Source organism: Lissotriton vulgaris, chromosome 1_1, assembly GCF_964263255.1.
Source record: "Lissotriton vulgaris chromosome 1_1, aLisVul1.2, whole genome shotgun sequence".
NCBI lineage: Eukaryota > Metazoa > Chordata > Amphibia > Caudata > Salamandridae > Lissotriton > Lissotriton vulgaris.
Window position 1 is genome coordinate 1,699,490,426 of NC_141685.1, and position 27,875 is coordinate 1,699,518,300.

At 43.3% G+C, this 27,875-nt stretch overlaps 1 protein-coding gene across 2 annotated transcripts in view; it reads left to right on the forward strand.

Annotated features, from left to right (window-relative positions):
• RBM17 (RNA binding motif protein 17) overlaps positions 1–27,875 on the forward strand; it is a 286,908-nt gene that overhangs the window by 240,422 nt on the left and 18,611 nt on the right. For both annotated transcript variants that reach the window (XM_086918944.1, XM_086918945.1), the window contains exons 10-11: positions 2,587–2,685; positions 15,332–15,404. In XM_086918944.1, the coding sequence (XP_086775070.1) occupies positions 2,587–2,685; positions 15,332–15,404 (172 nt within the window). The remainder of the gene's footprint in view (positions 1–2,586; positions 2,686–15,331; positions 15,405–27,875) is intronic.

The following is a 27,875-nucleotide window of genomic DNA, read 5'->3' on the forward strand; positions in this document are numbered from 1 at the left end:
TTCACCTGGATTGAACAAGAATACAAGGCACATTGTAGTTTGCTACAAACTGGGGGTTTTATTAGAACAATATAAACACCTACACAGATCTGTAACTGACAAAGACTATAGATAGAACACACCGCTGAAAGGGAAAAGATTAGACATACAATAGCCTAGGGAATAAGGACAAGATTAAGATGCAAGTGTAAAGTAAACTAATGTGATGAAATTAATATCACCTGATTAGTGTGAAGTCTTGTTCTAGCTGTCATCTGGGTTCCTCTCTCGTCTGTGCCTTGGCTCATCTCAGACTCTCTCTCTCTCCTGCACTCTTGGATACACCTCTGCGCTGATCACTTTGCACTGGACTCCTCTCCCCCACGAACTGTCTCCACCTTCCAGCTTCAATCTAATGGTTCCTGCCGCTCTAATGCTTTTCATTCCACTAGCTTGTTCACTCTGTCTCTGCGCCAATGTCCAATTAACTCCATCTGCTCCCACAGGTTAGTCCACAATCTCTCCTCCGTCTCTTCTAAAAGGCATTACTTCAGACTCCAGCTATTCACACCTCCTCCTGATAAGTAACTGCTTCTGACTGCTTCCTTCAGTTCCAGCTCACCATTCAACTCAGCTCTCTCCAGCTTGAACCCTCTCTCTCTGCCAACTCCACTCGACTGCTTACCACTCCTCCACCTCAACACGACTGCTTAACTCCGCCTCTGCACTTCACTGATATAGAACGCTGTTTCCTCATGGAAAGTTCCAGCTAGCAGCTTCCTCCCACCAATCCCATGCACCAGGCTCCTTGCGCTAGACGCTCCCACAGTGACCAGTCTGCTTGTTTCGTCTAGAGACCTGAGCCCGGGAACAATTCCTGATTAGATTCAGCTCTGGCCGGTTCTCTCCGGTTCGCTTAGGGCGAACAACAGCTTTAACTATAAACTTTACCTTTACTCTAAAAAGCCTCTCAGCTCCCTCAAGATGGAGTCCCTCTAGTTCTAGGCCTGTAGGCCTGAAAGGGATGAAATGCCCCTTAGCTCTGCCAGAATACCTACATAAACCATACCAATGTGTCAAGTATGTCAAAGCCAATAGGCAATAGACAGGTTAGAGTCAAGAATAAAGGATCTATCATCATATTAAGCAGCTATCCTCTTCTAGGTCTGGAAGAAAGGGCTTAAAAGGGCCAACACAAGCTAAGAATACCTATCCTAGATGTGAGCAAGACTAAGATCTATATCACTGCTAAATAGAGCCAAAAACTCTGCCATTACACTTACCAAGTTTGACCCCCTGATTTGGCAAAACAGTTGGTTCTGTTGCATGCAAGTCTGCTCAAAGTATGCCCAGCACAGATTTGCATTTAAGGCTCGATAGGCTTGCTTTTGCTACTGCAGGGCTGTGTAGTTGATCCCTTTCCACTTTGTTACTCTCCACCTGGAAGCTTGCTACTGCTAACCCCATAAAAAAGCCTACTGCTGATCCTTCTATCAAAAGCAATTATCAATCAATTTGTCTTTTACCTGTTCACATTAAGAAACTTGAGAAAAATGGCCATTACATAATTTCTGAAATTCTATATTTGATCTTGTTCGATCTGATTTTACAACACTTCACAATATAGAGTTGGTGCTGATAGAGGTGTTTGGATAAACTATGCTGGAGCTTGGATGACAGCTGCAGTGCGACTTCTCTCTTCCATTATCAACACCATCTCCCACCACATCCTTTTGACCCTATTGCATGAGATCAGAATGTAGGAATATGCTTTGAAGTGGCTTGCCTCATAACTACAGGACAGAACTCGAGCAGTTAAAATTTTCTTCATCTCCTGTCCTACTAAATATGTGAAACAAGGTGTTCCTCAAGAATAAACAAGAAAATATCTAGGCTACAGTTAAATCAGAACTAGGTGGTACATACAATTTTTTGGATTGCATAGAAGGGCTTGAATTTCTCCTTAAAAATCCCTACTCCATTGCTGCTCTGTCTCACTTTCTGGCTGTTTGGAAATCTTGGTGTCCTATTCCCCAACTACAAACCCAATGCAATGTTAAGTTTGGCTTTAACGACCAAGTTCTTCATAAGCAAGAAAGAGTGGAGTGGGGAGTCACTCTTTCAGGGTACTAGCAGCCAAATACTGGCACGGATTCCCTCCTTATCTTAGACAAAACTTCCCACCTGTGCTTTAGGAAGTCTCATAAATCCCAGTTATTCCAATAAGTGCTTTGTATTTAGTAGCCATACTGTTATACTCTGTTCTAGAAGCAGGACATCCTCCTGGTAAGCAGCTGTATTGTATAATTAACAGTGAATTACTGTATACTCTTAAGTGAGCATTGCTGATTGCATGGGTGAGAACCTGGGATCTCTAAAGGAAAAAAAAACGGAGGGAATCTGCACAAGGGCTCTATCAAGTGACCTCTTGAAGCCTCAATTATGTTCTCTCATCCTCTGGGGTTAGTTTGCAAAGTGGAGTGAAAAGAAATGAGGGTCATGCTTGCAGTAAGATTCAACATGGACGTGTTGAGTAATTTACTAGATGAGAAACACGGATATTCTGTAAGTTGAGTTGGTGAGGTTTGTTGTCTGCTTTTCTTTCAGAATATGGTGGGGGCTGGTGAAGTGGATGAAGATCTGGAAGGCGAAACAAAAGAAGAATGTGAAAAATATGGGAAAGTCGCAAAATGTGTAATTTTTGAGGTAAGGATCATTTGTTCTTGTTTCATTGATTTAATTACACAGCGAGACTACTGTGCTCTATACCACTCCATCATCATTAGCACATACATTAGGCAATGGATATTGATTTAATTTATCAATAAGTGGATCTAAAGTTAGAAAATCAAAGAGGGCTAAAGGAACCTACTTCTGCGATTTGCAACTTACACAAGCAGGAGCAAGGACTATTTTAGACTAATTCTAAAATCCAGATTGCCCCACCCGAGTTATCTATGGCATCCTCATCAACAGGGTGAATTGGTATGGTGTTAACAAACCGAGACAAAGTGATGGAATGCATGATATATTAATATCAGCCACTGGTGTTCATTTGCGCTGCATTCCAGTCTGCTGTTTTTCACCCGTTGTACCACTCTAAGCCTAATTTTCCAGGCCAAATCCCCTCCAGAAGAGAACATAAGCAACCCCACACTGGTTTCAGCCTACATTGGCCATGTCAGTAAAGCAAAGCTTGAGACATATAGCACAGCGAGTCCAGCAGGGCTTACGTCGGGGCATACCTTGAGCACTTGCAGCATCTACTGCATTAAAAACGAAGTTATGGAATGGATAATTGAACCACTGGAGATTGCTCTGGCTACATTCCAGTCCATCATTTTTACCCACTGTAGCCAGAGACCAGTCATATGCAAATATTCCTTGATCCTAGTTTACTAGAAACTTTCCAACCTGAACTGCAAGGTCATGGCATTGGGAAATACATGAGATGTTGAATATTGATGTGGCACCTCTTTTTATCATCACATCATGCTGTACCAGCCAGTCTAGTTTAGTTTACTCTGAGATTCTATAATGTGTCTCCCAGAATTGTATTGCTACATGTGTGTCACATATGTTAAAAGCATTTTTGAGTGTTGAAGTTTTCGACTTTTCTTGAAATGGGCCATAGCTTTGTTTCGCTAGAGGCTTGTGGTAAATATTTGATTTACCGTCCTAATTTCTATGCAGGTAAGTACTTAATCAATAATAACTCAATCGGAAAGAAAGAGGCAGAGTCCGTGGTGTTAGAGTTCTTAGGGGTTTTATTCCTTAAAAAGGAATGGTCAGACCGGATATCATGTTCCTACCACCACTGGGGTGTAGGAAGGGATAGAGCAATATTTTATTGACAATACATAGCTTATATACTTAAGTCACATTATAGAAACCAATACAGTAGGCGTAACAGCTGAGAGAAACAAGATAAAACACACACGTGGTAGTGATACGTAATTAGAAGGCGTGAACTAGGCGTGAACATAGAGGTGTGTGCTAGAAACGTCACAGGTAGGTGTCACGAGTGGGTGGCAACAAAGCAGAATCTTGTAATGTCAGCAGAAATCTGAGGCCTGGATGCGCGCGCAGCTGCATGACGTGTGATTGACGTGAAACCGGAGGGTGCAGGGGACTTGACATTTATACTGGCGGAAAGAGACAGAAGTCTGGCATGTCAGATCAACTCGTACTTCTATCATATCTGATATCTGATGTTTGGGAACCATATTATCTAAACGGAAAAGGTCTCTGGGGCAGAAGCTATTCTATACTGACTGTGAGTGTGTGTATAAGCGCCTAAGTGTCTGCATGAGATGAGAGGGGGCATGGGCCTACCATGGTTACAGAGGCTATGAATTACTTGCACGGAGACAGTGAGGCCGGGCCCTTTGCTCTGCAGCTGGGGGAATGTTTACTTAAACTAGTAGGCAGGAATGCATTTTCGAGGAGCGGAACAGATAATTCGAAGGTTGAATACAGTCTTGGCAGGCAGCAGGCTGAGCTAAGCGCCGTGGGCCGCACAGGGAGTAAGGCAGAGGTCACGGGTACAGAGGCAGCCTGGGCTGAGGCTTTCAGAGTCAGAAGGCAGAAAAAAAGGCTCGATGGCAGAATTCAGGGCCTACTTCGCCAGAGCTGAAAAACGTGTAAAGTACACCACAAAAAGACGTTGGCATAGCATACTTAGGAACGGAGTATTCAACCCATTCAGGGTGGGTCTGAAAGAGGACATGTTAACGTTGGACGCAAATGTATTTGCGTCTTCATAGCTGGCACAGGAGGGAAGTTACATGCACTTTAAGCTGGTACATGGAGACGGTGGGGTACACGTTAGGGAACATTACTTGACCATAAAATGTATATTTCCTCATTCCCTCCTTGTTCCCTACGGACCCTTCATGATATATCGATCCTCATGAATCGATCAGTCTGTTCTTGTAACATCATTTGTTCTTCTTTCTTCCTTTCACGTTTTGAGAGAAAACTGGAATGTTCAATGCACGATGTGGCACACAGTCCACAAATCGCTGGCCCACACTGTAGGCACAGGCAGCAACTGAATACTATGACAAGGGCAATACCTAGGAAGGATAGGATCTTCCATCCCCAAGCGGTTAACGTTGTCCAGAACCAACCGGACCAAGTCCAGGTGCCTGGATTCTGATGTATCTGATTTGCAATTTTATGAAGACGTGTAATAGCTTGGTATACCGTTGGCGCGTTTTCTGGAATGAAAACACAGCAACTTGACCCGATGACCTTACAAGCTCCGCCTCTATCTGCCAAGATGACGTCAATAACAAGACGATTCTGAAGAACAACAACCCGCATGCCGGACTGCTCCTCTGTTAAGTTAACTAGGGCGGAGGCAGTTTCATTCACTACTGCTTCAAGTGTTCTAGTTAATCTGCGTATTAGTTTACTGTTTTGGACGGGACCTGTGAAGAAAAAGAATCCTTTATTGAAATCTGTGTATTGCTCCCACGCCGTTTCAGTATAGTCGACAATCGGGAGATCTCTTCGGAGTCTATTCTTTACTAGATTTGTATTTCTGTGATAATCAGGAGGAGCTAGAAAAACAGGGGGCAGAAGGAATGCAATGTAACAGGTACCATCCCAATCTGGAGGTAAGCGTATGTATGCGGTATGGCCACAAACAAAGTAGGAATGACGAGTAGCTCTAAAGGAAGATTTGCCTTGGTCACTGAATTCGACCACAGTAGTACATTTACTATGACCTAAGTGTACTGAACCCTTCTTACTGACACATAAATCGCCAGTGACTGGTAATACTGACATAGCAGGGAGAACTGGTGCAGCTTCGGATTCGACAGTAAGAATCATAAGGTTAATTGTATAATTACCTAATCCATATACTTCATTTTCTAGATCAGTTCCTATTCTAATGGGAAGTCCCTTCTTGTCAGGGTAACAGGCATTAAGCAGAACTAAGTTCAAGTTTCCCCAAACCCAGCTCCCTTTAAAAACAGCGACATCAGGATCTAAGGAATTGATTATTCTAAACCATGCACCACAGGAGCCATTGTGAGTGAACGGGTACGGAAAGAGAGGCAGAACTCCCTTGTATTTCTGATAGGGAGGGAGTCGGCCACATATCCAGCAGTTTGTAGCGTTGTTAGTCTGATGGGAGTGATGTAACATACTAATGAATGTGTTGTTGCGCAGCGCGAGTCTGTAAGATAGTTCGTGGGGAGGTAATTCACTAAAAGAATGTTCGGCAGTGACATTGTAAGCAGATTGTTCACGCTTGAAGATAGGGTAATATATGGGAAGCAATATACTCGCTACAATAATCAGAAGACTTAGAAAAAACATAATCAATAACGTCACTATACAGTGACTGCGCAGTGATTTACAATATGTACGTTTCTTGAGTTGTCTCTCTCTCTCTCTCTCTCTCTATCTCGATCTAGGGGATACATGTCAGAAACTATTTAACCGATTCACCTAGGGGAGGACTTAAACAATTAAACTGTCTGACTTGCTAGATCGAAGTTTCATTCGGTACTCCTCTTGGGGAGTTTTCTCTTGTTTGGTAACTTTAAAGTCTTTAGTATCGAGGCAGTCCTTTGAGGGGGTGGACGAGTCTGTTTCTGGCATCAGTTCATTGCATTTTTTTAAATGACTCGTATGGATCCACCCCTTTCGGCCTTCCACCTTGATAGCGGTCCGTGTTGTAAGAAGGACGGTCTTCGGCTCTTTCCAGCGGGGCTCCAGCGGACTTTTCCTGTCAAAGTTCCTAATTAGCACTGTATCACCGGGACGGACATCGTGCGGCTTTACATCAGTGTTGTCGGGAAAGGCTGCGGCAACCTGTGAACGACATGATTGGAGTGTAGACATCAAGGAGGCAAGGTAATCTGTCAGCATATTACAATCAACATCTGTAATTTTCTTAGGTATGGGCGTCCCCCACATATTCGGTGGTCTGCCAAAGACCACTTCATACGGGGATAGTCCTGATCTCGAATGGGCGACCATTCTCATATAGAACAATGCAACTGGCAGGGCGACTATCCAGTCGACCCCTTTCTCTTTACAGATTTTAGCAAGGCGGGTCTTTAGTGTCTGGTTATGCCTTTCTACAAGGCCAGCGGCTTCGGGATGTCGGACACAATGGAATCTCCACTGATATCCTAGCAGCAGGGAAACCTGTTTCATGAGTTCGGATGAGAATGGCTGTCTGTTATCTGAGTACACGACACGAGGCAAGCCGTATCGTGGGAAGAATTCTCGAACCAGCTGCCTGGCAGTGGTCGGAGCAGTGTAATCTGGGACTGGATATGCTTCGGTCCACCGGGAAAGTGCACAAACAATTACGAGGACGTACTTGAATCCTCGACAACGGTCCATCTGGATATAATCCATCTGGAGGACTTCAAAAGGGTGATCGGGAGGATGAAATCCACCTTGCTCTACAGGGACGCTTTTACCTGGATTGAACTGACAACAGATCATGCAGGTACGCACTTTCTGTTTTGCTGCTGCTCGTAAGTGTTTGTTGTACCAGAGATTCTGTAAACTGTCTTAACATCGCTTTTTCTCCTAGATGTGCTGGACTATGTGCTGTATTGATTATAACTTGAACCATAGAGTCGGGGAGAAACCATGTAGATTTTCCCTTCGTCATCCAACCTTGATCTGTCTGGATCCCTCCTAGTTCAGTCCATTTCTTTATTTCATCTGTAGTAGCATGTGTCTGAATATCGATTACATCTAGTGTGGGATCCCTGACTGTCATACAATGTGTCGGTACTATTGTCTTTGTCACGTCAGTTGTCTGAGTGTGAGTCAATGCTGTATGTTTTGCTGTCTGGTCTGCCAGGTCGTTACCCTGGGAAACAGAATCTGTAACTTTAGTATGTGCTTTACACTTCATGACGGATATGCCTGAAGGCAGATGTATTGCTTCTAACAGTGCTTGAATGAGGGGACCGTGTTGGATCTTGGCACCGTGAGAGGTCAAGAAACCTCGTTCTTGCCATAACACTCCGAAGTCTTGTACGACTCCGAAAGCATAACGGGAATCAGTGTATATATTAACATTTCTGTTCTTGGCTAGTATACAGGCTCGGGTCAGAGCGATGAGCTCTGCCGCTTGAGCGGACAGTGTATCAATACGATGTTTCTTTAACTTCATTTTCAGTGGTCACTGCATATGCGGCCACTAATTCTCCTGTACTTGTTCTCATACATGAACCATCCACGTAAAGTGTCAGGTCTGGATTTGTCAATGGAACATCTGTTAAGTCTCGTCGGGGCTTTGTTACTGCATTAATGATCTCTATACAATCATGCGGGGCTGGATCTGTCATAATTGAAGGTAACAATGTTGCGGGGTTTAGAATGCTGCAGCGTCTGATCTCTATGTGTGGCTGGAACAGCGTCAATTCATAACCTGTCAGTCGTGCTATAGTCAAGTGTTGAGTCTGAGTTCTGTTTAAAAGAACCTCTACAGAATGTGGAACTTGAACTGTTAATGGATGTCCTAAAACAATTGAGTCACTCTGTCTGATTGCTAGTGCTGTTGCTGCTACTGACTTTAAGCACGCAGGGAGTGCCTGGGCTACTGAATCCAATGTACTTGAAAAATAAGCGCAAGGCTTATGTGAACCTGCTTGGTCTTGAGTGAGGACAGACAACGCTGTACCATCACGTTCTGTAACAAAAAGTGTAAAAGGTTTGCTGTAACATGGTGTCGCTAAAACTGGTGCTTGGCATAAACCTTTCTTTAATTCCTCAAAGGCCTGTGTATGTTCCTGAGTCCAAGGAAGGACAGTCGAAGTCGCTGCCTCCTGTGTTGTCAACTGAATGAGTGGTTTAGCTAGAAATGCATACTGAGGAATCCATTGTCTGCAGTACGAGGTGAGGCCTATAAAGGCTCGCACTTCCTTTTGTGTCTGGGGTTGTGGCATATTTACAATTAACTGGATACGGTCAGGAGTGAGCTGTCTCCCCACTTTGGACAGCAAGTGACCCAAGTACACAACTTGCTGAACACAGAATTGTAGCTTCGAAGGAGACACCTTGTGTCCCTTGTCGGCCAGAAAATGTAAAACTGTCAATGATGCTTGTTCACATTCGGGCTCACTTCGTGCGGTGATCAACAGATCATTGACGTATTGCAGTAAGGCGGTGTTAACTGGCATTTGAATACAATCAAGTTGTCTTTTCAGTGCTTGACTATAGATGCTGGGGCTTTCTGTGAATCCTTGAGGTGCGCGTGAAAATTTGAAACTTCGTCCATTTAAACTGAATCCGAAGAGGTATTGGCTCTCTGGGTCAATAGGCACACTGAAGAAGGCGTTCTTGAGGTCAATTACAGTAAAGAACGTTGCTTCAGAATCAATAGCAGTCAATAGGGATGAGATGTCGGGAACCACAGGGTACTGTGGTACAATGCATTTATTCAGTTCTCGTAAATCAATCACCAGCCGATATACTGGCGGTGCATTGGGATCAGTACGTTTAAGAATCTGAATGATAGGGGAATTACAGATATTGGAGTCGGTCTCTACGACCACTCCTTGGGCAATGAGCTCTTCAATGATTTCCAGTAAAGCCACTACAGCATCGGGTGGTAACTTGTATTGTCTGATTCGTGGTAAAACAACACCTGGTTTCAGTGTAACACGGTATGGTGTAATGTGCATGCAGCCTACATCGGTTGGGCCTTGTGCCCACAGGTGATCCGGTACATTTTTCAATCTGACATCAAACTCTCGTAATACATAGTGACCCTTGAAATCTCGCAAAAAGAGTCTAACTCCTTCCGGAGAACAACCTATCACTGCTCCTAGAGCCTTCAATGTTTTGATACCTAACAGATTTTCTGGACATGATTTCGTAAGTAACAAGTCTGTAACACGTGATAATGGACCCACAGCCAGGGGGACGGGTTTCGATACCTCATTTACAATAGGTTGTCCTGAAAAACCAAGGGAAACATTCTGTGAGCATGAGAGGGGTGCCCCTGGGACTTCATCATGGCTGATTGTTGTGCGACTTGCCCCTGTGTCAATTAAAAACTTTCTGTCTTTTCCCAATACTTGACTGTGTACATAAGGACCCTCTTGATCTACAGGAATCTCAATAAGAGGCAAGCCACCCTCCCTCTCTAGGCTGTTTCATGTGTATCGTGGATAATCGGGGTAATCAGATTGGGCATACTGGTACATCTGTTGTGAAACTTGCTGAGTCGCAGCAATGGGCTGTGGCTGTGACTGTGGTACAGCTACTGTCTGTGCTGTATGTGATGAAACATGCATAGGCTGTGTATTCTGCATAGGCTGTATATTCTGTGAAGTCTGTTGCTGGACCTTGTCTTGTCTAGGTGGACGTGGTCTTTCTTTAGTTTTACCTGTTGATATATTATGTTTCAAGACTGGGCATTCATGTACGTAGTGACCTGGCTGCTTGCAATAGTTGCATGTCCCTTTAACGGGAGCTGCTGAATTCTGGGTCTGGGTCGTACCCTTTCTCTGGCCGTCGGCTGGAACCGACTGGGCCACTAACATTTTCATTTTCGTGTCTTTCATACGTTTCTGTTCATGATCCTGTTCTTCTCTAATTCTGTTCTGATGGTATTGTAACATCTGTAACATCTGGGACGGCGTATTTGCTTGCCATGTACTTTCAACTTTATATACACGGTTCTTGACTGATGTCAGGGAATTCTCGACTAACTTTGATACAAAAAGATGCGGGTACGACTCGCTACTTGGTTTAAGACCACTATTAATAATGAAACATTTCTCGAATCTGGAATAGAAGTCACTAGTATCTTCGTCGTGTTTCTGTTTTACAGGCTGAGATTGCGTCCCAGTCTTCCTTTCTAGTTGTCAGTAATCTTGGCAGAACCTGTACTATCAAACCTGGTAATGCTTTAGTTTTCTCCCCAAGGCCTAGCCCTGGGGTACGAAGTCTCTCCTCGTCTTCTATTTCTGCCCATACAATCTTTTTGTCTCCCACCTCCCATTCTCGTTCCTTAAGTTTCTCGTAAATGCCTGTGGGCAACAATACCTTTAACATTTTCATGATATCTGCATATGTGTAATCTCCCATCAGTAGCATGTCTTTAAGTTCTCTGTGAAAACCTGCAGGGTCTTTATCGTGACACGGTACTAGTTTCTTCATTTCCAATAGTTCTAACTTGGTCAGAGGTGTGTGTACATACACACGTTTCAAGGTATTATCGGTACCCATAACTGGATGTACTTCTCGTAAAGGGTTCTGCCTTTCAAGACGTTCCATATGATACATTTTTCTTTCTGGGGGCGGGGCGGAAGCATATTGTGAGCTTAAGAAAGTGTTATATCTGTGCCGTTGTTCTAGAATTATTTGTATTAACCTGGTACTTAGGCCTCTCCATCTGTCCATGAGTAGTGCTTCTAATGTATCGTGTAAGGGACCTGGATCAGAATGTTGATTTCTGTATAACTTGAGGAGGTGCTGAATCGTATATGTACCTGCTAATTTCTGCTCGTCTGGAGATAGGTTCAGAAATGTCTGCGCTACTGTGTTATCATTATATATATTAGGGTTGTCAGCCCATAGTACTGCTGACCGGGCTAGTTCTTGTTCATCCATAGAATTGAGTACATGGTACCCCATTCGTTCTCGAAGCATTTTATCAGTGTCTTGAAACTGATGTTCAGGAGAATTCGGTTTTGTTATGCCAGAGAGAAAAACTCTCTTGCTTTCTGGACGAATGCCTTTCCTAAGGTAAGTTCCCTTACCTACATACGCTATCGTATCAGTAGTCTTTTCTGGTTCTTCAGGTGCTTCCTCCTCCTCGGAGGAGGAGTTTTCTTTTTCTTTTTCGTGTATTTCTATTACTGCTTTTCTTATTTTCTTGTACATACTAGATATACAATTCACTTTATCATGTTTTCCTTCTGCTATATTTTGACCCCACTTGTTTAGTGCTTCCATGTCATCATATTCTGTTTCTGGCCTGTCTCGTTCTCTTATTAGACAATTTATGAAAAAACGTAATATATATGCTTTAGTTTCAACTTTCTGATGTTCCAGGGCCTCCTTAATACTTTCAGGATTTTCCCCAGTCTGGACAAAATGATATATTTTATCTAGATGATCAGTCATCCCTGAGAATAACGTTAGGTAATCTGTAGCTTGTCGTAAGCGTAGTGATGCTAATAACATTCTATCGTCTTTGCCTGGTACTGGATCATACCTGCAAGCTGAAAGCGGTGTTTTGAGTATGTCAAGACGGGGTGATTGGAGCGTAAAGTGGTTCTGCATGTCCCTAAGGTGTAATCTGTGTGTTGCTGGCGGGGTCTGGTGACCCCCGGTCGCACCTCCTGAGGCAGAGGCTTGGGCAATATCCCTCTGTGGAGTCTGTATATGTACTTGAACTTGTCTCTTAGTAGGATCAGGTAAAAACGGATTTGGCATCTTAACCTTAGGTGTGAGAAGTGGTGGAGCTGGAGGAGGAACGACAGGCTGTCGGATGGGGGAACTTTGTTGCGGTAATGGCGGGATATGGTCTGGAGGCGGGTTGCCACCTCCGTCCCCGTCACCGTCGGTAGGCGGGGCGCGTGAATTGGAGTAAGCGGGTGCTACATCATCTAGATAGGAATTCAGAAATATGTCTTTAGTAGTCCTGTGAGTTACTTTAGTTGGGACCAATGGTGGCGGCAGATCTTTCGGTATTTCTGAAGTGGCTTCAGGCGAACCCTCGGCCACTAAGTACATGCCATTTACAAGATTGTTTCGTGCGCGGTCTACTTGTTCTGATTTTACTCGAATCCCTTCAATAACTAATTCATTTTCTCGGACTTTATCCGGTGCTTCTCTAAGTCTGTCTTCTCTACGGAGTTCTTTTTCGGCACGTTTATGTGATTCTTTACGCCACAGTTCTATGGCATCTTTCTGTGATTGTCTGGCTTTCTTTCTCCATAGAGCTTCTTCTACCTTTAGGATGCACTCAGCATCCCACGTTCCTGTAACGGGCCATCTGTGTCTTTCTTCTAGGTGCTTAGTATAATCGGCCCATAAATCTAGATACAATATGGCGTCTATGCCATGTTTATGGTACATGAAATTTCCAGGCGTGTCCCTAGGGGGGATAGGAATTTCTTCCTCTAGTATCCCTTTCCTACTTCCTATCTGCTTTAACTTATTGAAAAACGGCATCTTGTTTACTTAGTACTGAATGCTCAATCCTTGCTATTTAATTCTGAACACAACTAGTTACACAAAAACACAATAATGCACATTAAAAACAGTCACTCATACCACGACATTAATCACATGAAAGACATTTGAGACATATATGACTACCCCCCTATACTGGATGTACTGCTAAACAGCACAGATACACTGCTAAGAACAGTGCAAGAACTAGAATAACTGATATACTGCTAAACAGTACAGATACACTGTCTAAAGCAGTGCAGACCGAATTTGTGTACCCAAACCCGTCTTTACCGGATACATAATAATGCACCCGTCTAGATACGTCCCAGCAATGGTACTCACCGGGAAGCACGGAAACAGAAGGCCTCGGAAAACTCGACTGGACTGGACCGGACTCGACTCGACTCGACACGTGGATACTTCGGAAACTGGTGGGCCTCTTGACAACTCGGACCTTGCTTCTTTCGGCTAGGCTCTGGTCGGGATCCTCCGCACTCCTCACCGCCTCGTCTGGGTGCTGATCGCAGTCTTCGTCACCTCCGTGGGCCAGAGGGAGATACAGGAAATCCTGCCAGTACGCGTAGTTCCGTCTAACTGATGGCAGGGGACAGAGCTTGCAACGCACCAACCGGCGCGTGGGGTGGGGGAGGGGTCCCTGTTCGGGCGCCAGAATAATGTGGTAAATATTTGATTTACCGTCCTAATTTCTATGCAGGTAAGTACTTAATCATTAATAACTCAATCGGAAAGAAAGAGGCAGAGTCCGTGGTGTTAGAGTTCTTAGGGGTTTTATTCCTTAAAAAGGAATGGTCAGACCGGATATCATGTTCCTACCACCACTGGGGTGTAGGAAGGGATAGAGCAATATTTTATTGACAATACATAGCTTATATACTTAAGTCACATTATAGAAACCAATACAGTAGGCGTAACAGCTGAGAGAAACAAGATAAAACACACACGTGGTAGTGATACGTAATTAGAAGGCGTGAACTAGGCGTGAACATAGAGGTGTGTGCTAGAAACGTCACAGGTAGGTGTCACGAGTGGGTGGCAACAAAGCAGAATCTTGTAATGTCAGCAGAAATCTGAGGCCTGGATGCGCGCGCAGCTGCATGACGTGTGATTGACGTGAAACCGGAGGGTGCAGGGGACTTGACATTTATACTGGCGGAAAGAGACAGAAGTCTGGCATGTCAGATCAACTCGTACTTCTATCATATCTGATATCTGATGTTTGGGAACCATATTATCTAAACGGAAAAGGTCTCTGGGGCAGAAGCTATTCTATACTGACTGTGAGTGCGTGTATAAGCGCCTAAGTGTCTGCATGAGATGAGAGGGGGCATGGGCCTACCATGGTTACAGAGGCTATGAATTACTTGCACGGAGACAGTGAGGCCGGGCCCTTTGCTCTGCAGCTGGGGGAATGTTTACTTAAACTAGTAGGCAGGAATGCATTTTCGAGGAGCGGAACAGATAATTCGAAGGTTGAATACAGTCTTGGCAGGCAGCAGGCTGAGCTAAGCGCCGTGGGCCGCACAGGGAGTAAGGCAGAGGTCACGGGTACAGAGGCAGCCTGGGCTGAGGCTTTCAGAGTCAGAAGGCAGAAAAAAAGGCTCAATGGCAGAATTCAGGGCCTACTTCGCCAGAGCTGAAAAACGTGTAAAGTACACCACAAAAAGACGTTGGCATAGCATACTTAGGAACGGAGTATTCAACCCATTCAGGGTGGGTCTGAAAGAGGACATGTTAACGTTGGACGCAAATGTATTTGCGTCTTCATAGCTGGCACAGGAGGGAAGTTACATGCACTTTAAGCTGGTACATGGAGACGGTGGGGTACACGTTAGGGAACATTACTTGACCATAAAATTTATATTTCCTCAGGCTAAAGATCTCATGTCTTGTCACCTTGTTACTGAAATTCCCAGATGTTCGATTCCCATAAGACGCTTTTAAATATAGTGGTTGTAGTTTAAACTTGTTTTAAAGTCAGTAGTGATCCTTCGAATCAGACATGTATTTGGCCCGGGTGGACACACATCAGACATCATTGTAATACTTTATCATCTTTGAACCACCAGGCAAGCAGTGCGTTTTTTTCCTTCTGTTTTTTAGAAAGTTCAATCTCAACAGTCTCTGTTTAATTTCATTTGAATTTTTTTTCCAGATCCCTGGTGCCCCTGATGAAGATGCTGTAAGGATATTTTTAGAATTTGAGAGGGTTGAATCTGCGATCAAAGGTGAAGTATACCTTTACTTGTTTTTTCATTAAAGTAATGTCTGCATCTGTTCCTAAAATAAGTCACCTGATACTGCTTTAGAATTCTGATCCTTCGAGTGGAGCATCCACAGCAAGGTGCATTGATTATTTGTTTTACCTTAACTGTCAGTCTCTCTCTTTCTCTGCCACAATGAAGTCTCAAGACTGTGGTTATTTTTATCACTAGTTTTTTAGTATTTTGTTGTACAGGCTATATAAGTATCCCCTTTCTTGTTGAGCACCTGTAAGACTACTAATTATGCAGCAAACTACTGTCTCCACAATGATGTACTGCATCAGTGTCGGCTGATCTGATCTTTTCTTCCTTGTGTATGTCATCTTCGTACAGTAACTTAACCTTGAAGCTAATAGTTTTCTAGCACATATAGAAAGGGATAGCTATATGCACCTGGACATCTATTGTGAGTTTGTGAAGTAATATTTGTCTGTGAATACCTGTACTAACCATCTATAAAGCATCTGATGAATCGGGAAGACTCCTATTCTAAAGATCCCCTTGTGGTCTCCAGAGTGTTAGCCAAAGTTGTATAGTGTTCTGACCTCCGTTGAGAGACTCATGACCTGTCATCTCACGAAGTGTTGGAAATTAGAGCAAATCTTTTTTAAGTGTGTTTAAAGCCTGTTGGCACATAGGAGTGGCTTGAATGTACTGGTACGAGGTCACCCCTACAGTGTCCACCGTTACATTGTTTTCTCTTGGACATGCTGGCTGTGCGGTACAATCCCCGTTGGCTAAACTAAATATGCTTGGTCTCGTGTAGAAATATCAGCATTTTCTCTGTCATAGCATCCTTGCTGATTTTTTTCAACACAGGATATCTCAGCCTCTGCACAGATTGCCAGAAACATTTAACAAGATAAATCTCTTTTGGAAAACGTTTGGAAACTTACCTTACATAGGCCTATTTAAGCTAGAAGGCATTATCTTTACCTTTAATCGTTATGTATTCCCATACTTGGACAATACACACCTTGAACTTTTGTTTTTTAAATGAGATTGTTAAATGAGACAGTAAGGGGCAATGCATGAATCGACATTATGTCCGCCAAGCTAAATGCAGATTTAAAAACTGCACTGTAATCAGTGAAATCAAACCATTCCTATTCTAAGGAATTAATAGTATATCACCTTGCAGCATGTATTCACTCTTGTATGTGCATACAGTGCAAATATTACTGATATGATGATCTTAATCTGTCTATGAAGAATTGTGAATAAAAAACTTGCCAGCTCCTAATATTTAATCCAGCAAGATTTAATTCACTAAATGCATCTCCAGGGCTTTTCAAAGTTCTAAAGAAGCCGAAAGCTTTTCTTGTCTCATATAATAATGTGTCCTGCCAATAGGTTTAGGAGCAAGTGGGTTTTCTTCTTATCCCAAAGCCCTCTCTAAACCTATTGCTCAGTACCAAGTCTCTCTTCCCCCATTTAATGAATGTAGCCTAGAAATAAAAGCAAGGTCTGTCATTAGTGAATTTCATACAACTAATGCTGTCATTTTTTAATTAAATGATTGAGTCAAGTATTTTATTGTATTGTATAGAGCTTACTACCTCTACGTGGGGGCACTAAAGTACTTACCTACATGAGCAGCAAGCTACACCATATAGAGTGTGTCTGGAAGTGTGTTGTCTTTGTTTTGTGATCCTAGGCGGGAAGTGTTTCCGTGTCGTTTGTGATGACCACGGAGGTGCGATCACTGTGGGATGCAGGCGGTAAATGAATAGCTTTGAGAGGCAGACTTGCAGTTTGTTTTCCAGTACTCTGGAAGCTTTTAGCAGCTCTGCCGGTATTTCCTAAGATAACAGTTTGTTTAGTTTGTAGCTACACTGAGTTGTCCAATCAGAAATTTGAATAAAGTTGTGGTGCTTAGCTGACATGGTTGGAGGGAGAGGGAAGTGGAGACATCTGCTGGGATGTGCATTGTTACTAACATCCTATTTCTGAGTGGCGTTGCGAGATGTAGAAAGCAGTTATACTGTAAGTATTTGGGACCTACAGTAGTGTACTAGATCAAGGGTGCGTCTGCGTTCTGTCACCGGGATGTGGGGTGGTGTAGCTACCTTGGAAATTGACATTTTTCACCTGTTTTCTGAAGTGTATATGATCCTGGATGCTTCGAATAATAGCTGTTAACAAGTTTTATAGCTTGGCGGATTGTACTGAGAAAGCAATACCTCCGATGGATTCTTATGGCATAAGTGGTGCAAGATTGAAGCAATTGCCCTATTTTGTTTGTATTGCTTGAATTTGACTTGTAGGTATAATGATTACTTTTCTTGAGAGGCTGTCTGGATAATGCAGAACATCTTGGGCATTGCCCTTCTAGCTATAGGTAGGCTGATGAGCAATGGCAAGACTGGAGTCATGTGTCTCTTGGGTACGGAAGAAATTGTCTTGCGCAGATGTTTGGATGAGTTGTATTTTGCGTATGTTGAATGTGAGTGTGCCAAGGTATAGGCTGTTGGCATAATCAGGTTTAAAGATTGCGAGTTTGAGGTTTGTGTTAGTATCCACGGTATGGGAAGATGTGACTTAGTGTTTTCATTGTGAAGAAGGAACTCTGTATGACCTCAACATATAGTATCAAGGATAGGTCAGAATGCATTATTACAGCTAAGTTTATGACTTCTCTTGATATTGTTGGAGGGGCATCAAGGGCCAGATGTAGGAGACCAAATACCGGTCGGTAACGGCCGATTTTGGCCGTTATTATTATTATTATTATTATTATGTTTCTTATATAGCGCCTGAATCGACCCCCGAAGGGGTATCTCCGCGCTTGCCTTGGGAACCCGTCCTGGCTTTTTCCCTGTGAGATAGCCCCTACAGGGCATCCCCAAGGTGAAAGCCAGGCATCCCGCCGCGGGGGGCCGTTGTGGAGATTAAGCAAGCTTAATGCCCAGAGTTGCAGAGTGTGAACCCATGATTAGGTCAGGCACCGAAGCGAGAATTTTCGAGTCCATGGACATTTGAGCTCAAGACCCTGCCGCGTCGGGAATTGAACCCTGGTCCCGGGTCTGACCTCTGCTTCAGGGTCTGCCTGCTCTAACCAGTGAGCCACACTTCTCCACCTAACCAGTGAGCCACACTTCTCCACACCGATCGGTATTTGGTGTTTGACATGTAGGGGGCTTGAGATTTATAGAATCGGTAAATTTACCGAATCGGTAAATTTACTGAATCTGTAAAATACCGAATCGGTAAATTTACTGATTCTGTAAATCCAGATGTAGGTGGCACAGTAAACCGTGCCACAGGCCCTCAAGAATTCGTTATTTACTACCCAATACTATTGGGTGGAATAACGAATTCCTGTCTACATGCACATCTGTGCATGTACACCTGTGCCATGTGACACACATACATGCCCTTAGGCATGGCAGACAAGCAGAAACAGGGGTGCTAAAGGGTGTCAAAGTGACACCTTGTCCCCCTTGGCAAATCGGTATTTGCCATTGATTCCTATGGGCTTCAAGGCCCATAGGAATCAATGGCAAATACTGATTCAGTAATTACCGAATCGGTAAATACCGAATCCTACCGATTCGGTATTTGATACCGAATTATTACCTACATTAGATTTACCGATTCATGAATACCGAATCGGTAAAATTCGGTATTTATGAATCGGTAAATCTAATTTACCTACATCTAGCTCCCAAGTTCTTTAGGCCATATGGCGGTTGGCTGGCATTTTTTGCATTGACCACAGTTCATAATCTATCTTTGTGGTATTGCACTTTAGATGGTTATTCATCTTTGTATTTATGGCACAAAGGTAGTAATCAAGTTTGGAGTTGTAGATATCTTATGAGCCATGATTTTTAAAATGATTTGGGTGCCATCTCCATAGTTGCAACTGGTGAGGTTGAATGATTTAATCAAGTTTGGTAAGGGGGTTACGTGGATGTTGAATAATAGTGGATAGGATGGACCTCTGAGGAATGCCACAGTGCTGTGTGTGAGGAGCCGATGTGAACGGTGGTAGGTTAACTACACTTCTCTCTTGGGGATCTCCATTAATAGTCCTAAGCATTTGAGTAGTTCTGCCCACGTGCGGGAATCCCGAAGCACTTCTTCATAGATTATCTTAAGTGTAGATGTTTGCCTTTCTTTAAGAAGGCCTGCAGAAACACTTCAAAAAGAACATAGCCTTACGGCTAGAGCAGTTGACCTCGAAGCTGGGGATCCGGGTTCGAGTCTCTAAAAAAACGCCCAACATTTTGTGATTCTGGGCAAATCACTTAATGTCTCGTGGCTAACAACAAAAAAATCAATATGTCCTCATGTAACGAAACCGGTGCTCATGTAAAGCGTCTGATACCCGATGTCTCGGGTTTAGTTTGCACTACATAAAACTAAAAACAAAACAGCAAAATATGCAGCGTAGAAAACAGGCTACAGTGGTGAAATTCTTCAGATTGCGCTTAGAAAAGGGTTAAAGAAGCCATATTAAGGTATCATTGTAAGGAAAATGTTTTATAAAAAACCTCAAATCTTTCACAAACCCTTTTCTGTAAAGTGAGAGATGAAGGACAGTAAGACAGTGTAGTGTAGCCCAGGTGTCCAACTAGTCTATCGAGAACTACCAGTAGCTCGCAATACCCTTCACAGTAGCTCCCAGCCTTGAGTTCATTTTTAACTAGGAACTGTAATAAGTAATTGTTGCGTTTCCTTTTAAAGTTAGGGAAAGACTATGTTGATTTTACATTATTATCAGGCTATAGATAGCAGAGCCTGATAATGAGCAGTGCTCCATGCAGATTTATGACCAATGGGGGTCACAGAAGCACAGACCTGAAGCACATAAGTATTTAACTCTTAAATAAAAGTCCTTTTCAGTTCAGTATTGTAGCATGAGAATAAAATGATAATGCCTTTAAATGAGAGAAAATTCAAATGAAGCGTTAACTTAATGATTAAGTTAACTCTTCGTATGAATTTTCTCCCTTTTCTAAGTGTCACATTTCCAAACAGCAGGCATCTTGCTCCCGGTGGCTAGTAGACACAGTGCCATATTTATTGCAGAAAAATACAGTTACGAAGTGACCAAAATTTCTTTCCATGAAGCATTGTCTTAATGTTTTTCTCTACTTTAAATGAAGCCAATTAAATCCTAATGTTTAATAAAGCATGTTTCTTCATTTTAAATTCCTCACATTTAAACTAATGACTGTATTTTCCTGTTATAAGTAGGGCACCATGTCTACAGGCTACTGGGGGTAATATGCATGCTGTTTGTAAAGACACTTTGAAATGGGAGAAAATTAATATTGAGTTTTATATAATGCATATAAACACAGTTAACTCTTTAGTTGAATATTCCCCTATTTCAAAGTGCAGCATGTACACACTGCTGGCATCTTATTTCTAGCGTCTGGTAGACAGGCTGCCGTATTCATGACTGAAAAATACAGCCATTTTTTAAATGGGAGAAATTTAAAGTGCAGAAAAGTTTTCCTTATTAAGAACATTTCTGCAGAACATTTTTTGCACTTTAAATTTCTCCCATTTAAAAATAAAATGGTTGTAAGTTTGTGTTATACATTTAACTCCGCCACATATGGCAAAAGGTATGTCCTCTGTCACACGTACATACAACACAGGCTCTGTCGCCCATACACACATATCCTATTCATTCACACATGTTCATACATCACCAAAGGCCATGCACTTTCTGACGTGCATGGCAGCCCTGTCATAGTACCCTAGTTACATTATTTTGCTCAAAACACAGTATCGGGCCCCTTGAACATTAGAATTAAAGTCACTGAAGCTGGGCAAGGGGTTGTCAGTAACAATGAGTGAGTTGCAAGGCCTCACTGTGATTTTCACTGATCAGAAGTAGTTCTTATTACAGAAAACGTGGGTGACCCCTGGTGTAGCCCCATGGGCCGTTATTGTGTGACTTTAAAATAGAGACTGTGCCTTTATTGGTCCAGAGGCCGCCAGTATCCCATCATGCTCACCAAGTGGCAGTTGCCTTAGTTCTTTTTTCCGGTGACAGGATCCTGGAGCATTAAACTCTGCCTTTTGGGCTTTTCTCTTCAAAATTCACCTGTGAAATTTTGTTTCCTTTGATTCACTTGACTTCTCTCATCATCCTCTCACTGATAGAAGCCTTTACTTACAGAATCTTTAGGCATTTTGTCATGTATTATGCCTTCTCTGTTTGTTAAGTGCCCTGCCTGTGGGAGGAAGAAGGCCACAATCAGACCCTCAGAACGTCTGTATATTCTGTCTTCCTTCTACACATTTTCCAGAGTAGGGCCAACACTGCAAGAAGTTTTCATTCACCCTGAGAGAGAGAGAATGCACCTTCATGGCACAAAGGAATGGCACGGACAGTCCAGTCCCAAGGAAAGACCTCAGATGGGTAAGTCCTCCACCAGGGCTCTTACATCTCGTTCTGATGGAGTGGTAGGTCCAAAAAGAGAATGCCAACCAGAAACCAACATGTTTCACAATCAACTTCAAGATCAGTTACGGCACTGACTTGTTCTCAATCAAGAAAAAAAAGATGCAGATCGACGTTGAGGCAAGGTAGACCTCATGCACTGTTGACACGCTCTGTAAGATCGATGTTGAGGAGTATATCGACATTGATCCATCGATGCCGAGGAGCAGTGAGACGTCGGAGGAGAAGGTCTTTGTCGACAGCTGTTGAGATTGAATTCCATCTCGATGTTGAGGCGAAAAAGGATGCATATCTGTCACCTGAGTCAGAATACTCGGGGGGGGGGGGGCCTCCTCCTCCCCGATAGTACTACCAGATTCTCCACCACTAACTCCATCTCCTCCACCACCAACACCCCCTCCTCCACCTACTGCTGCAGCGCCAACGCCTCTGCCTGTGGAAGCGCCAAGGCCTAGATTGCGCTCCTAAACATGCCATTGGTCTCGCCATCACAGGCATCTTTCAAGTCATTCATCCTTCTATATCAACTGGATGATATTTACCAACAATGTTCGATCCTCCTCCACGACGCATCTCTCCAGTGGATGACATCACTGCATTTCAGGAGGTTCTGGTGAGCGGTGCGGCAAAACTTAATATTCAGATGTCGGTCCCCACAATTACCACATCTGATATATTTGAGACTCTACACCAGCGGTCAATTTCAAGACCTCTACTTCCATTGGTGCCCGGTCTTTTGGAGCCAGCAGTGGAACTCAATCTGACCCCAGCGTCAACCAAAACTGCCCTTACGAGGCTAAAGAAAAATTATAGGCCTCCTGAACAAGAGCCTCTTTTCCTCTAAACGAATCCACCCCCTGACTCAACAGTCATTCTGGTGGCCAAAAGCATCATGCAGCCACCCTTTCTTCTGTTCCTCTTGATAAGAAGAGCCAAAAGCTGATCTCTGGAAAGCAAGGTCTGTACCATGGCCAACACCTCCATGAAAGTGGCCAGTGCCACTGCCCTCTTGGGAGTCAGGGACTCTAGCAAGCAGTTTGCGGACAATCTTCCCAGAGACAGACGGGAAGACTTTTGGAAATTCTTAATGAAGGCCTCATTGTGTCCAACAAAGTCATCAGCGCTGCAGCAGACTCCTCCCTGTTAGTGGTGCATAAATATTGTCATGGCATTGCCTTAAGGCTGCAGTCTTGGCTCCTCCTCACGTCTCTTAAGTCAGAGTCCCAGCAAAGAATTTTAAATCTTCCATTTTCGGGGTCTACCCTCTTCGACAGCCACACAGACGATGAGATGGCTGGCATGAAGTCTGAAATGGGGACCAGAAAGACCAGCGTAGCAAAGCCATTCTTTCGGACCTTACCAACGCCGATTTTACCCACATTGGAACCAGGGTCTGCAGCAGGCACAACAGCAGCTGTCATAACAGAAGCAGCGACGGCAGTCTAAAGGGTGAACCTCGCAGCAGCCCCGCCCAAGGGGGTAAATCTACAACAGGCACCAAGAGCTGAATCTTCCCTTCTCCTCTACTCTTACCCACTCTGGTAGGGGGCAGCATTTCACACTTTCTGGCAGAGTGGCAAAAAATCCCAACAGACTACTGGGTTCTGAATATTATTCAGATTGGTTATTTTCTCAGATTCAGTAGTCCTGCCCAACCTTCATCTGCACATGTTTCGGTCAACTTCTTGCTACAGAAGCACTTTTTCAGTTTCTTCCTTCAAAGTGGTCACATTACTTTGTCGTACAAGCACTTGATGCCTTCATTGAAAAACCCTTCACTGAATCCTAGACATTTTATACCTACATCTCTGCACCCTAATATAGCTAAACACCTGGAAATGTCAGTCTGCCACAATTGCAGTAACAGGTTGGGAGCCATTATCAGGGCCCACTTTGGTAAAGTTAGACAGTTACCCGTCGGGTCCAGCAGTCCCAGGGTCCTCGCAGGTTTGTGGTTCCAGTAAAAAAAGTCATCCTGAATCTGAGGATACAGGATGCTCAGAAAATGCTAAGGATTCTTAAGATGCTGGATCTTAGCTATGGGAGAAATACAGTGAAATACAGTGACTGTTACTGGGGCAACCCCTGGGACCACGAACTTCAGGGGTCATCTCTGGCCTTAGGACTCCATCTCCCATGATGTCTCAGTGAAGTCCAGTGCAGGTTCAGTTGCCTCTGGTCTTTGGCTACTGTAGTTGTCTGCCGTTAAGTCTCTTTCTTGCTGGGTCCACTTTGACGATGGCCATGGGTCCCACGGACTTGAGCGACACCTTGGGCAGGTCAGGACTTAGTCTCCCAGCAAGCTCTTCAGAATCCAGCGGTTAGCAGGTGATGTGGACAGCTGTGCTTTCACAAGTGCAGGATTACTTCAGCTTTTATGGCCCTTTAGCTGCAACAGGGAATCATCCAATTTACTCCTTAAGTCACTCCTTCTGTTCCGGCACACATAGATGACTTTTGTCAGGCATCGCAGGCTCATTCCTCTCTTTGCGAGGTCCTTGGGTTCAGCTGGTGAAATCCAGTCTTTGGTGCAGCATGACTTTGCTGGGTCCAGGGAGTAGCAGGACAGACATTCTTCGGTCTCTTTCCAGTCCAGTAGTGATTGAAGGACAGTGGATCTGGAGTGCCACTTTTATGCCATCTTCTCTCATTTGTGGGAAGGGAGGACTTGATAGCCAATATGGCAGTAGTTCCCGCAGGAATACTCTGCCTTCTTTGTCCTAGGGGGTTGGCCTTTAGACAATACCAGGATACCCCTCTCTACCCTAAACCAAGATGGTGCAAGGCATCTTCCCCTGTCAGTAGCCACGGGCACACACTTCGGGTGTAACCAGCATAATTAGACACTCCCCCTGGAAAATCGGTTCTGCAACAGGTTTCTCCCCTCTTGAGGAGATGCTAGCCTGCCTATACAACAGAGTGATCATCATTCACTTCACTGAGGCAGTAGCCTCTTTAGAGCTGGGCTATCTGTGGCCACTACCTGGTAGTCATTCTGCTGCAGCAGTTCTTTTTTTCCCTGTTTCTGGAAGCGCTTCGCACTTTCTAGCAGGAGACAGCCTATTGTCTCGGGTGACAACTGCTGCAAACAGAAAAGGCTAACAAAGGTTGGTGCATCAAAGTGTTGGCTTTCTAAAGTCACTTTTCTGTTACCTTAAATCCGATTTCAGCAATGAGTCTGTTTTAATGGAATGATTAGTTTGATACCTTGGATTACTAGCTTTGGTTAGTGTGTAGCTAGTGAAACTCCACGTTAGCCGATCGGACAACCGGCCTTGCTAAAGTGAGAAGCGCAATTTAGTGTTGTCACTGTCAGGGCATGTTAAATACAAAGGACACATGCCCTTCTTTTTAATATTAAGCAGCGTGCCTGGCAGAATACCCAGGCCTTCCCTTGGGGTGGCTTACTAATATAAAAAAAGAGGGTTTTGACGTAGCAAAAGGACTTACTTAGGCATGTTGACTTGGCAGATTTAAAGCTGCCCGACAAGGCTGCCGTGGCAGGCCTAGAGTCACGTTTTCACCTTGTGATTATAGTTGTGGCACAATTAAATGCTGCAGTCCACTAGGTACATTCAACTTACTAGCCCTGGGCACCTCTTGTACCATATAGTAGGGACTTCTAAGTAAGTTAAATAGCCAATAGTGTATTAGCCGATTTTAGTTTGGGGGTCAGAGCACATGCACTGGTGCTTGGACAGCAAAGCCTAGTTAAAAAACCAGCAGCACCAGTCCAAAAACATGGGGGGGGGGGGGGGAATGTGAGGCTGATAATACAAAAAGAGGTTAATTCCTACATAATCTTAGCGTGAAATAAAGAAACACACTGTAAAAGTGCTGTCCTTGTCATACGGATGACAGGTGAGGTAAAAAGAAATACTTTTTACGAAAAATAGAAAGTAAAGAAAGTTGTTTAACCAAATTCCTCTCTATAATGACCGATAAGGTTCCATTGACGAATTACCATATAGCATTACTGCATGCATAGCAGCCAAAAAATGATACTTGGAGAAGTGTGGCAATCCCAAACCCCAATGAAGTTAGCTTTTTAGTTTTCATAATTCTAAATAAACTTTGTGAGATGTTTATCAGCCACTGCAAAGAACAGAGCTGTAAATTCTAAAGGTGACCTAGATATTAATGTTATTATTACCATTTTTACTGCTTCTATTATACCACACCAGGTAAGATATAAAAATGCCATTTTTAATGTAATGTCTTTTATGATACTATCACACTTTTTGTTTCCTTTGTCCATAATGTTTTTAAAGAGAAAAACCCTATCTATTTTGAGTTTTTATACCATGAAACACCAAAGTTTGATATCATGCCAGATGTCCAATATACATTTACTGGAAAAAACTCAGTCTTGGAGACATTTAATGTATAACCAAATACAGTTGCGTGTCTATAATTTGTGAAATGTGTGCTAAGTTAGTTAGAATAAAGATTACACTCTTTATTTATAAGGTAATATAACCTCCAGAATAATGATAATATGGTTTTAAATAAAGTCAAATCTTTCTAGATCTTAAATTAAACTATTGACAATCTATCCAATATTGAATTGCATGTTATATTAAAATCTCATCCCACAATAAGGGATATGTTGCCAGGGTTAATTATTTACTTAGTCATGTTTTTTCCAAAGAAAAGGATTATCAATAGTTGGTGCATTTACATTAATTAGATGAATAACAAATGTATCAATTTTATCTTGACCATGTAAGAGTTTACAATTAGAATCACTGTTTTGCTGAAAAATGTGAGCATTTAATTCCTTGGCAAAAAATATAACTACTCCATTCTTATGTCCTGAAGCACTTGGCAAAATAATGTTTCCAATCCAGCCTTTGTTCATCTCAGGATATAAAATTTGTGAATATCTTCCTTCCAAATCTTTGAGGATCAGATAATCTATACCTGTAGCCAGCTATTTTGAGATGATTTCTAAGAAGAGAGAATTCTTTGTGTTTCATTATATTTTTTAATAAATTGAGATGGTGGTTTTGCTACACTGTGAAGGTCTGCCTCAGTTTTATTTCATTACATTTGCATTTTGAAGGTAGGTGGTGAGCCTTTTCAATTTCAAACTTGTCTATTAATTGTAGATTTAAGAAGCTGGGAACAGGTTTTCTACATAAAGCTTACAACTTTGGCATCCTATATTATCTGGTAGATTGAAGATGCAGAGATTATACAGTCGGTTTCCATTCTCAAAATCTGTTAGCATTTAGCACTTAGGTGTAACTATTTTTACAATAGATGAGAATTGATAAACTGCTTCTTGTTTTGCAGCGTGAATATTTCTGGATTCACTATGCTGTGCATTATTCCACGGTCTAGTGGTTGGGTCTCGAATCGTACTCCTTTTTTTTCCCTCTCTTTTTTTGTAGCCCAGGTGGGCGTCGACGTCTCACCTATTGGTGTTCTTCCTGTGACGTCGGCACTCTTCCTGCGGAAGCTCCCAACCTTGGGCGCCTTCTTCTGATTCTTTTTTCCGCCTTTGGGTCTAGATCGTCACCAAGACATTCCAGAGTTTTTGGAGAAAAGAAGAAGGAAAAGACTGAAATCTACCGAAAAAGTTTGGAGAATACATCCAGAAACAAGACCACTGAGCCGGGACGACGAAGAAGGAGGAGAACATCGAAGACTTTGACATCCAACGGAGAATGCGCTCCCAGGGGGCCCCCTGAGCGCAGGATTGTCCAAGACCCCATTCAAACGCTGCCCAATTGCCACCACAAATATGCGCAGAAGGACCAGCACCCGGTTTGCAACCTCTCTCTGCCGGGTGAGAGAGAGACAACTACAGCATGCAAGGCCAAGGTCATCCTCCGTCGCTTCGAGACTTGGGCCCTTCCAGTGAGGAAGAGGACAACATCGCCGTAGAAGCAGATGACTTCACAGTCGTAGAGACCGATAAGAAGATATCAAAAGAAGTAGTGGAGACGCCGACCCCTAAAGCCCCGACAGACTCTAGTAAGCCTGAGTCAGACTCTCAAAAA